The 12,881-nt window shown below is 37.0% G+C and overlaps 1 protein-coding gene across 4 annotated transcripts in view; it reads left to right on the top strand.

Annotated features, from left to right (window-relative positions):
* The window catches only part of LOC146003536 (phospholipid-transporting ATPase ABCA3-like), a 98,724-nt gene that overhangs the window by 39,488 nt on the left and 46,355 nt on the right, over positions 1-12,881 (top strand). For all 4 annotated transcript variants that reach the window (XM_083141829.1, XM_083141827.1, XM_083141828.1 and 1 more), the window contains exons 9-11: positions 3,103-3,168; positions 7,216-7,354; positions 11,532-11,778. In XM_083141829.1, coding sequence (XP_082997955.1) covers positions 3,103-3,168; positions 7,216-7,354; positions 11,532-11,778 — 452 coding nt within the window. The remainder of the gene's footprint in view (positions 1-3,102; positions 3,169-7,215; positions 7,355-11,531; positions 11,779-12,881) is intronic.

The raw sequence follows: 12,881 nt of genomic DNA, 5'->3' as shown, positions 1-12,881 counted from the left end.
GCCACAGAAGTCTAGTTCTGAGTTGCAGACTTTGTCTATTCCAGCTTGTAAAAATAAACTAATGTATGTTAACAAAGTTTGCAAGATTGCTGACGATCTGTAAGACAAAATTTCAAGTTATTTTGTTGGAGTGGGAAAGTGGTAAAGGCCTGGCCCAGTTGTCTGAAGAACACACGTTCAAATCTCTTTTAGAGCCGATTGTTTTTTTTATTAAGTAGAATTAGTGTATTGTCTACATTTATAAGATGCAAAATACGATAAATTAATTCCTTGTCGATGCCACTTAGGATGTGTTTTTCGTGTAGTTTCTCCAAAACTAAATTACTTCTAACAGGAGGCAATAGGGTGGACAGAGAAATATTGTCAAAAATCTTAACCCTTTGAGGCCCACCCTGTGAGGTAAAATATGAGTTGATTGTTTTTAAATAAAATATAAGAACAATGACAACCCACATACCCAGTGGTGTAGCAACATATCGCGAGGTCCTGGGTGAGATGATAATACAAGCCTCCAACCTGTTGTTAAATTTGAAATCTCAATGTGACTCGATAGAAAATCTTCAGAGATACGTCAGCAAATTATCATATTTATTGTAATAATAAATTATTCAAGAAAATTATATTTAATAATTTCACTCACTCTAATAATGTATTTCTTTGTTTTCCGGGAACTGAAATATGAAGCTGTAGGAAGGAAGTATTATTGTATTATCAATTGCCTTCTTGAGTTGCAAAAGACCCAAGCATTTAAATGCCTTGCACTTGCTTCATGGCAGTTGGAGGTGCTTTATTGTTAACATATTAAAATCGGGAGTGCAAGGTCGGGAGAAAGAAGAAAAGACAAGACAAATTGCTTTTTATTTGAGAAATGAATAAATGGGTAAAAATGTCCACGCAAGATATTGTGAATTTTTGCGAAAATGTTATACATGAGAAATATGACAATAATTTTTCCGGGCACCCTTAGGCTTAGAGCCTGTATTGTAACTTTTAACTAGAGTTTAAATCCAGATAAAAACAGAATGTTTTAATTTTATTGCCTACAAAAATTAGCCTGTTCCATCTTTTTCCCCCCTCACTTCTATTTAATACATTTTTTGTATCATCCCCATGAGACGCGTGGCCCCGGATGGTTGCCCACTTCACCCACCCCTTGATACGCCACTGCATATACCTCCTTTACAAATTCTTGAGCACCCCGCTGCAATACAGCCAAGGATGACGTCATACTGCTGAGAGAACCTTCGCGTTCACTGTGTGAATTGTGGGCTCAGACAGAGATCACGAAGCTTGCCAATCGTAGAACTGTGCATGCTCAGCTCGCAGTCTTCTTAGGTATACTTTTGAATCATACACGACATGGGCCATCCTACATGTGACCGAATTCTAAATGTACTCGTTTACAATATGTAGAGTTATCAAGAAAACATTGTTTCTTAGTTTCAAGGAACACTAATATAATTGTAATATACTTTTATGAATAGCAGATAGAATAGTGCAATATGGTTTCAACACATGGGTAGTTGCATATAAGCGATAAACTAAGAAGGACGGTGTGGTCCGGTCACTAAGATACCTGTTCACCACACGAAGGGTCCCTGGTTCTATTCTCCCCATAGCACTGTTTTTTTTAAAGGATAGAATGCCAACTAATGCAAGCCTGTAAAAAATTTTATTGCGTATTTGGTGACAAATGCATTTATTTTTAATACAAATTGCAAATAGTTTTGAAACTGCCCAATACAAACCTACTTTAAATAAAGTTGAAACCATAAAATGAAACTTGTATAAAGTAAATGTAATAATAAAAATTATAAATAGTGTATTATTTAAATCTAGTGTTTGATGTAACTATATTATTTTCTTGTGCATCATGGGTTTACTATGCTATTAAATCTTGCCTCTAAATCCATAAACCCCTTATTTTCTTTAAAAAATATATATTTTTCAGGGGATTTCCCCCCTTTCCCACTCCATATGTACGCCGAATGTGCATAAATTATATTTCGTCCAAATCTGTGATTCATTCTGCGTACAATGGTATATTGTTCATATCTCCAGGGCAAATAGTCTCCAAGCTAAAGCCATTTCAAGGTACCACTGCATTTTGAAGCTTGAATCAGTGGTGTGCCGACCATTGCTTTTTGGGGCACAACTCACGTTACATTGGTCATATGATAATAATGCAAATATTTATGTGTTCCTTACATGTCAGCGATCATTTCCATGTGCATGTCGACACTGTCATGTATTTTTTCTTGGGGTGGGGGAGGGGGGACCCCATTTTTTCCCCGAAATTTTGGAATTTTTAGAGTTAGCCCCCGGTATATCACTCATCTCTCTAGGGCAATTAGCCTCCGATTTACACTCATTTAATTGAAACTCTGCATTTTGCTCAAAATTGGCTCGGGACCAAGGGGGTTACATGTCAAAATGGCCTTGGGACTCAAAAGGTTAAGGTGCTTTTCGAAATTTGCAGGTGAAATCATGCATTTAAAATGCATGTGCTGTGGTTACAGATTTAAAAAAAAATCACTGTCTAAATTACGGATTCGAACACACACATGTTGGTGTCTCATAGGCAACTAAAAAAAAATAATGTTAATCTGTAACGGCGCTCGAACACGCATCCTTCAGAGTGTGAAGCCGTAACACAAACCACTCACCTACATCTTCTATTGGTATGTATTTATTTACTTATCATGTAAGTTTTCGAATTGTTTCACTACTTGCGACGCAAATTTCTTTTCGCTTATTTTCTTTCAGATGTAGTTGTTTTTCAAGACTGATACATTTCTTCACCTTCTGCCACCCATGGAGATCCTTATGGAATATATTATTGGGATGCAACTCACAGAAAAGAGAATATCTTAGTTTAAAAAAAACTTGAGGTGGGAATCATGTGTTCAGTTACACATTTGACCTCAAAATTTATCATTTTCCAAGTTTTGTTTCCAATGCCACCATCAACTGATCATTTATTTTCTGGACATATAGTACATAAAAATGTATTTTTCTAGCTTGTGAAATTGCTCTAATTGTGCTTAATTATATATGTGTGCCTGTATGTGTTTATATAATTAGGAAATTATTTTGTTTCAGATTTTGATGCTGGATGAACCTACAGCAAATGTAAAAAATATTCAGCGAATGTGGAATTTGTTTTTGGTAAGCTTCAGCCGTAGAAACATAGCTGTAGTTTTTGTCATTCTAGATTTAGTAATTACAGTCCTTTAGATTGGATTGATTTGGTTATTTTACATTACTTATCTACCACTTTTGGCTAATTGTGGCAATGAGGATGAATTTGATGAGGGGACACCCACAAAGAACACCCATGCCAAGGCCAGGATTCGAACCATGGACCCCGGGCATCGTAGTGTGCTGTGCTAACGACTTCACCATGGAGGTCAGTGATATAATTACAGGAAAACCTCATTTATTTGATATTGAAACTATCTTCTGGTATGTAGTTATATTCATTCCCAACTGATATGTTAAAATTTTGTAGTGTACTTCACAACAGATCAATGTATATGTGGGTAATTTTTAATTGAAAGCTATTTGAAAGTCTTAGTTTCTTGTAGAGAGAGAGAGGCGTGGGAGGGGCACAATCAGTTTTTATGTTCAGAATGATTCGGCAAACTAAGTAGTCAATCTCGGTACTGGATTCTTCTTACATACTTAGTTGGGTGGTGATGAAACTGAGAAGTTTCTGAAATGTTACCTGTTATGAAACAATCAATGGGCTGAAATGCTTTCAGATTGTCCATATAGTCAACGTTTGAAGTTAAAAGTGTTAGCCGGGGGATGTTTGGTTGAGGCTTGCGGTTATCTGGGTAGATGCTTCTATGATTTAACATGGTGACAATGAGACAAGTGGGGAGATGCTTTGCGAAAATTTTGTCAAGCACTGCATGTAGTCGCATTCATATTAGTGCTCATTAAAATTTAAAAAATATAATTTTTCTTTGCAGTAACTAAACTTAGTAGTTAGCATTTTGACATAATTTCAGATATATCCCTTTCTAGAGTTTGTGAAGAATGAAAAACAGTATGAGTTAACTAACTAACTCTCTAGCCTTCTTAAACCCGAAGGTTCATGGCTGCAGCAACACAGGCTTTCCATCTGTCCTATCTTGAGCAAAATCTATATATGCTTTTCCATCCCTACCGATTTCCTTTAGGTCTATATCAACGTTGCCCCTCCATCTTCGTTTTGGCCTTCCTACAGGTCTCTTACCATCAGGTTTCCCAACAAGAATCCTGTAAACTCCTCTTTCCTCTCATATTCGTGCCACATGGCCTGCCCACCTAAGTCTTCTAGATTTAATTATTCTAATAATATCTGGACATGAATACAAATTATGTAGTTCTGAATTATGTAACATTCTCCACTCACCTGTCTCCCCATCCATTTTAAGTCCAAATATTTTCCTAAGGATCTTATTTTCAAATACTCTCAATTTATGTTCCTCTTTCAATGTAAGGGACCAAGTTTCACACCCATATAATACTACAGGCAAAATTACTGTTTTGTATATTTTAACTTTTAGTTTCTTAGATATTAAATGAGAAGACAAAAGTTTATGAAGAGAGAAGTAACATGCATTTCCTGAATTAAGCCTACTTTTTATTTCCTCTTTAATATAATTTTCACTTGTTAATATTACTCCTAAGTATTTGAATTTGTAAACTGGTTCAAACGATTTGTTATCAATAATTAGATTTTGATTATTACCTAACACTTGGTTCCAGCCTGTAAGCATATATTTAGTGTTCTCTTTGTTAACTTCCAAACCTATCTCTCTAGCAGTTTTGAAAAATATTTTAGCATTATTATTAATTGTATTTATATCATCCCCTATTAAGTCTACATCATCTGCATATGCTAACAACTGAGTCACACCATTTAATTTTAGTCCTTCATTAGTTTCTTTTACCTTCCTAACAGAGCAATGGAGATAATGCATCTCCTTGTTTTAACCCATGATTTGAAACAAATAATCATCAACAAAGGAATGATAATAAGAACCTGTGATGCAACAGCCCGTGAGGGCCAGGGCCCACCTACCCACTGCTGGCCTCACTCCTACCTGTCGAGCTGGCAGATCATTCAACCAGTTAAGGGATGACGTATGGTCAGCACGGGTTATACCGTAACATTCTGCATTAAGGGTTACGAGAAAAGATAACGTGCTAAAACCTGCATCTATCACCACCTAACATACCCTATGGTATGTGGGATCAAATCTTGTGGGTGTAGCTCATTCATCCCCTATACTATGGAGCAACTCGCTATTCATGGTAAGCTCGATGGTAAGGTGCGAGAGGTAACAATTATACACTTAGATGGCAAAACACAACACTTGAGCTTTAAACCCCCAAAGACTGGATCAGCATGGCTAATGGAAATGGTATTCCTGTCTCTGCACAGCAGCTGAAGTTCTGCGAGGTATGGTTTTGGTTGTGACTAAACAAAGAATCTTGACTTGCGAATCGCCTCAACACGGTCTTGCCCAAATATATATTTCTCTCTCTCTCTCTCTCTCTCTCTCTCTCTCTCTCTCTCTCTCTCTCTCTCTCTCTCTCTCTCTCTCTCTCTCCCTCCCTCCCTCTCTCCCTCCCTCCCTCCCTCCCTCCCTCCTCTCTCTCTCTCTCTCTCTCTCTCTCTCTCTCTCTCTCTCTCTCTCTCTCTCTCTCTCTCAAAACAATGCCGACTCACTTACCTGTAGTCTCTTCCTTTCGTTGCGATTGTTTACACCTGTTTACAACGATGGCGATCAAGGAAGCTCGGCAATGTCTGACAAGACATTCCTCAGATGTTTCTAGATATTTCCTGTCTGGAAAAGTGATGGCTAAATATCTGGGATTTGGAGTATTTTGTACTTAACATTTTCAGATTCTATAGATTTGATACATTCACGTTTTAATTTTAAAACGTATTATTATTAGATTTGTTAGTATGTCATTGAATTATTCTTATTATTAATAACTCAGTAATACTCAGCGGTGAACGATGAGACTCTGCGAAGTACACAGACTCCACTCAGGTACAGGGATAGTGTTAGGCACAGCACAGAGGAATAAAACCACATTATTGCAGTAGACAAAAACGAAAAGATTTATTGTTTATTTATTGCGATTTTGATGCAAACAGGCTTAGTACGAAGGTGAGGATTTCGCTTCAACGATGTCTTGACTCAACTAAAATGCATAATCTCAATGCATGGCTATCGGCATGCCTATGATCACATAGACCTAGCTTGCACCCCGAACTACCACACCAAGAGATATGCAATAATAACCGAGTCAATATTTGCTCTTTAGCCTTCTATTCCAAATTAATCCTTAGGCTAGCTTTATTTCTTAACGTAGAATGGTTGCAGTATTGTGCATAGCATCAATGCATGGCCATCGACATATCTATGATCACATAGTCTTAGCTTGCGCCCCGAACTACCATACCAAGATGTATGCACAACACGAGGAGTTTTCTTTTAAGTTAAAAATCTTCTACGATCTGTGGCGAATGTGTGTTATTTCTTACGCAATATTCTCGCTTTTATACTATAGTTGAGAACACAGATTCAAGTACAGATGAATCACTCACTATCTACAAAAGGAAGCTATCAACAAAACTGACATCTATACATGTTTAGAAATACAAATTCACATAATAGAGCATAAAATACAATAAATATTAAACAAAAGATATACATTACAAACAAGGTGTAATATTACATATAATATTTGCTCAAAGTAAATATATTAGTGACATATTTCGAAATTGTGACGTCAGATAAAAATATGGATCATATCAGATTGTTACGATACTAATCTTCATAGCTCCACAGTCTCCTAACAATGGTGGGTGGCCCCCAGTCCCATACACTGGCCGAAATCTCAGGAGAAAAGTTGTTATGCTTCCTCCGCGAGACTCGAACCTGCACGTGTTCTGTAGCCGGAGCCCAAAGCACAACACCTTCCACAGTGCCGGACAACAAACGGATAAACTGATACCAACATGTCAGCATTGTATCTGCTCATCTCTTTTACCAAGTTTATATTACATGAGTAATAACAAGTGTCCATCAAATCTGAAATTACTTATCTTGTTAATATTTGAGATCATTGAAATGCAAGTTATGGCGTATATTTTTGCATGATTCAGATCTAATCTTAATTACTAAATATAGTAATCACTCTCTACAGAAGCTGAAAGAAGACCGTACCATTGTCCTAACAACCAACAGCATGAAAGAAGCAGAGGTCCTTGCTGATTATATTGCCATTTTAGCACATGGCAAACTTCTGTGCTATGGAAGCAGTTCTTTTCTCAGAAACATGTACTGTAAGTAAACAGCAACATCGTAGTATGTTTCAGTTGTATTGTATCTCTTTTAGGTGCTGTGAGCTTGCTATATTGAGTGCCATGTTGTAGTAATAATAGTGACCAATACTAGATAGAATGATATTTCCAATTACACATCTCTGTACAGTTCTGTCCCATAATGAACCATTAGCTCCAATGTGTTTTGTACCCTTAAAAACAATTATTAGCTTATCCTTGCCTTGCTTATTGTAATTTTATGAGAAAAAACCCTGGTAAAGCAGCTCTGAGGTTAACTCAGACTCTAATAAATACACTGTGTTTCAAAATGATTTGAACAATTTCAACTTGTTATATTTTATTCATAAGTTGCTAAAATAAGATACAATTTCACACATATGTAATGTAACTGTCCTAGTTTAAATGTGAATGGTTGTTGCGAAGTTAACTAACAAATGCTCAATGTGAGCACCCTTCGTTACTCTGCACAAGTCAATACATAATCTAACTCCATCCAGACATGTTTCAGCATGTTCTCATCAATGGCTTGCACCGCAGCACTAATGCAATAGAGTTCTCTGCTGGTGGATCTTTATGAAATTGCGTAAGAAACTGGATCTTCATGAAATTGCATAAGAAACTGACGTTGCACACTCACGACTGATCTACTCTCACAAAATGCTTTCTCGTCGCTACTGGCAGCCATTTTACAACTGGTCAGCCTGGGGTTCCAAAAAAACTTAAGGATGTGCTTGAATGTACTTCACGGGATATTTGATCGGTGATTTTGTTGTATTGCTCATGGAACACGTTTTCATTGTTCAAATCATTTTGAAACATGCTGTAAAAAAGCTGGGGCAACCATGGGAGGGGTTAAAGGTGTCTGGAGCATAGTGCTGATCACATCACCTCCAAAAATTTCTGAGTTTAAGAATGTTTTGGGGTTCTACCTTGACATCCGCCTATGGCTCTTCATTACATGGGAAACTGAAAAAAAAATCAATATGCTGACCAAGGTAGTAATTTAATTTTATTATAAAACATAAACTAAACGTAACATTTCAACCTTATAGCAAGGTCTTCTTCAGACTCTGCACCAAGTACAAATGTCTAAAGAAGACCTTGCTATAAGGTTGAAATGTTACGTTTAGTTTATGTTTTATAATAAAATTAAATTACTGCCTTGGTCAGCATATTGAATTTTTCTATCATGGAAAAAAGGCTTAATGGTGTTATAATGGGAAACTGCATCTACTTCCTTATCTCATAATACACACACACACACACACAGATATTAATCATACTCTATTTGTTTCAGCCAATATAGGCGTATTGGTGTATCAGGAAAATATAACTATAAATAGCTTGTAATTTAGTGCAAATTTCTACCATTTCAGTATTATTTTTAAGGTAAAATGTAAGAACCTATTTCAGTCACCTAGTTACTTACAATCATTTGTTAGGAAGGCTAATGAACCATTGAGGTTCTTAAATGAAGATTTGCAATTTGATAACAGATCAATAGAATATTGGCATTGTCAAACATTTCATATCAAGCTGTCTAATGTACAGTTGAGACTGCTTTATACACAACTCAGTTCTGCATAATTCTATACGTAAATTACTGTATGTCCCGGCAAAATATAATTTAGAAACTTGTTAATTATACCTTATTTGTACATGATGCATTTATACATACATACTAATTCTCATACAATATAATTGATTTGTACGTACCCAAGATACAAAATGTCATAGAAGTGACAATTTTCAGGTGCTACTGGTCGGCCATGGGGAACAAAAATGGTTAAAGTTACATGCTTGACCAGAAAGTAAAATTTATATGGACGCTAATCCACATAAAAGTAAATCTGATAGCTGCAGATTTAGGCATCGCTTATACCAAACTTAGCACAGTAATTTGTTAAAGAAATTCTATTTTAAACTATTTTTAAAAATTGGGTAGAAAAACTGTAAAACTACAGGGTGGGGCAAAATTCAGTTCACCCAAACAGTCACAATCATGCTACATCTGTCGGTTGTGAGGAGTACACCATATCCTTAACCATTCCTCATAAAGCAAAATAGCATGACAGCCCCAACCTATCAGTGATCACGAAATGTCACTATCACTGAACTTTTTCGACCATTATTTCCTTATTCCATCATTAGTTCCATGGGTCAACTGACTTATGCGCCACTCTGTATAGTCCCTACTGTAATATTTCAGTATCAAAGTGTTCACTAATAAAGTGGCAAATGTGTATTTAAGAATCAAACTTTTATATTCATTAATTTACCACTTTATAACAGAAATAACCTGTATTACGTATATCTTGTATATCATGTTCCTCAAAATAGATACAATTACAGTATTTTAATAATGATATGACAGGGTATCGAAATCTGACTTGTAATTAATTCTCAGTTATATGTATTATTTTCTCTTCACCTTGGCATACGTGTAACTCAGGTTCAACTGTATGAGTGAGAATACACAACACATAGTTTTTTTATTATTATTATAATCAAAGTTCTCTTTGGACCTCCTTCATGGTGGTAGTAATATTGTCACCTTATAATTAAGGGGTCCCGGGTACAATACCAGGTAGAGGCACATTGCACAGTAGTTCAGATCTCACTTTAAACTGCAGATCCAGCCCTGCATTAAGTGAACTTAAAAACTGAAGCTCAAAAACTTCGAAGTTCCCTTTTTCATTATACGTGGGTCTGTCAAAAAATTAGTTGCACACCCCCGTCAAAAATTTTGGTACAGGGATATTTTCTTGCAACGGGTTGGCAACACCTCAGACATGTATCTGTGGTGTGTGACGTAGCGGCATTGACGTGCCAGTTGGAGGTTGCTTGCTAGCCAGTCGTGAACATGTTTCGGCAGCTGCAGGTGGCGTCCAAAGTGGAAGTGCGTGCAGTGATTCGTTTTTTGTGGGCAAGAGGGTGTAACTGCACAGAAATTTATCGGCAGGTGCACAAAGTGTATGGTGAAAATGCAATATTGCAACATATATTGCAATGTGGTGCACCATGTTTGAGAACGGATGTACAGATATCGACGACGCTTACCATGAGGTAAGACCATCAACTTCGACAAATGCAGAGATCGGCGCTTGCTTGAATGAACTCATTCTTGCAAACAGACGCGTAACAATAGACAAAATCGCAAATGAACTCGGTATTTCACATGGAAGTTTGCATACGATCATTGCCGAGCATCTCGAATTCCGTAAAGTTTGTGCACGATGGGTGCCTCGGCTATTGACGGACGAACACAAAGGGAAGCATTTTGACAGTGCTTATGCATTTTTGAAATGATATCAACATGAAGAACAGGAGCTTTTAGACCAAATTGTGACCGGAGACGAGTCATGGGTTCATCATTTCTCACCTGAAATGAAATGCAGCTCTCTCGAATGGGAACATCCCACGTCCCTGACTCGAACAACGTGCTGAATAGTTCCATCTGCAGGGAAGGTAATGCTGCCGCTGTTTTTCAACAGAGAAGGTGTTGGGTATACCGAATTCATGCCAAAGGGTGCCATGATTAATGCATCGTCTTATTGTGAAACCTTAAAATGATTGCGAAATGCACTTAAAGATCGACAGCCAGGTAAACTTTCAAAGGCATTGTGCTCCTGCATTACAATGTGAGACCACATGTGGCAAGACTAACATCGTATCTTCTAGGCAAGTTTTGGTGGGAAGTGTTGGATCACCCCTTATAGCCCAGATCTTGCACCTTGTGATTTCCATGTTTTCGGACCCATGAAAGAAGGACTTGCAAAGCGATGATATCACTCTGATGACGAGGTGCAAGCTGCAACCTGTCAATGGTTATTGGACGTTAGACGTGACTTCTTCGCAGCAGGCATAGACAAACTTGTGACACTCCTCGACAAATGTTTAAATATAGGAGGTGATTACGTCGAAAAGTAGCTTCTGTATGGAACTTTTATGTGCAAATAAAAGTTTCGTGCAAGTTCGCTCCTGGTTTGTTTTCTCATGCTGTGCAACTAACTTTTTGACTGACCCACGTATTCGCTGATACGGTAAAATTTGATGTTTAAGAAAAATAATAAAATTAATAAGTTTGAATTTTTGTTAGCCGATTTTCAGCTTTAGCAAAACAGATTTCATTTCAAGTTACATCATAGTTCATATTTAAAATACTACTTTCTTTCAGGCACAGATTATCACTTGAGTGTCAGAATGAAAGCATCTGGTGATCTACAAATGTACAAACTGGGAACTGAAATCAAAAAGTTTGTGCCTGATGCAGAGGTGAACCCACTTTGTGCAAAATCTCTGGTTTGCACCCTGCCATCGCAGCAGAAGAATAATTTCCCCAAGCTGCTCACCTTTCTTGAGAAGGATCCGTCAGTGGCCAATATGGAAATGTCAGCTGCAACCATAGAGGATATCTTTCTCAGGTGATTTCCATCAAACGTTGTTCAGTACTTATACATAGAAGTCCAGGAAAATCTGGAAAATCATAGAAATTAACTTATAAGTCAGGGAATTTTATAATAAAACATTCATGAACCTGGAAAATCAGGGAAATTACTGCTAGTAGTACTACTACTAGATAAAGAAACTAGTTTGGGTGCGGTGAAATCTGTTTTCAGTTCCCAATCCTGGCTCCACCACCACTATGACTAGTAGTAGTAGTATAGTAGATTCATAATTTATGATGTGTGCAACTTACTCACTTTTATATAGATTAATTCGTATTCTCAATAAATTAATCAAAAATACAAAACTTTTGTACTTACGTCTATCGAGTATCTATTATTTCAAACGACGTTTCGGGAACAACTGTTCCCTTCTTCAGGTTCTTTTTCTCGGCTACCATAAATATGACATAGCCACGTCAAATCATCTCAAACGTCAGGAAACAAGGAAACTGTACAGTTTAGGTTAAGGCAGAATTTGGAATTTTTTTCTAAAACCTTTACTATCCCCATATTTTCTCGTTTGTTCAAAACCAACACTGTAAAAACCTATTTACAATTAAAACGTTAAAAAGACGCCTGCCTGTTCACTTGCCCGTGTATTTTTGATTAATTTATTGAGAATACGAATAATCTATAGTAATAGTAGAAGAAGAAGAATAGATTTTCATGCCAGAATTGGGAACTGAAAATGCATTTCACTTTTCCTTACAAACTAGTTCCTCGAAGAACTGTTGTTGTTGTTGTCCTACAACCTCCTGCCTCCTCCCTGCTTAAATCTTTTTTTGTCATTGGGAACATATTTTTGATTGTACCCAGTGGAAATCAATGAACAAGTTTAATTTTAAGAGTCATTATTCAGTATCTTTTAGTTATATTGTAAATGCCAGATGTTAGCTTAAGTAGTTAAAATAAAAATAATCCATGAGGGTCAAGGCCTACCTACCGACTGCCAGCCTCACTCCCACCTGCTGAGGTAGGAGATCATCCGACCGGTTACTAGGTGACGTGTGTTTCCATGACTGTGTTACACTACTCTTTCGTAGCTCCCTAATTTCCTCATTATGGTGGGTGGCCACCAG

Source organism: Lepisma saccharinum, chromosome 20, assembly GCF_977018435.1.
Source record: "Lepisma saccharinum chromosome 20, izLepSacc3.1, whole genome shotgun sequence".
Classification (NCBI taxonomy): Eukaryota; Metazoa; Arthropoda; class Insecta; order Zygentoma; family Lepismatidae; genus Lepisma; species Lepisma saccharinum.
This window is presented reverse-complemented; position numbering and strand designations above follow the sequence as displayed.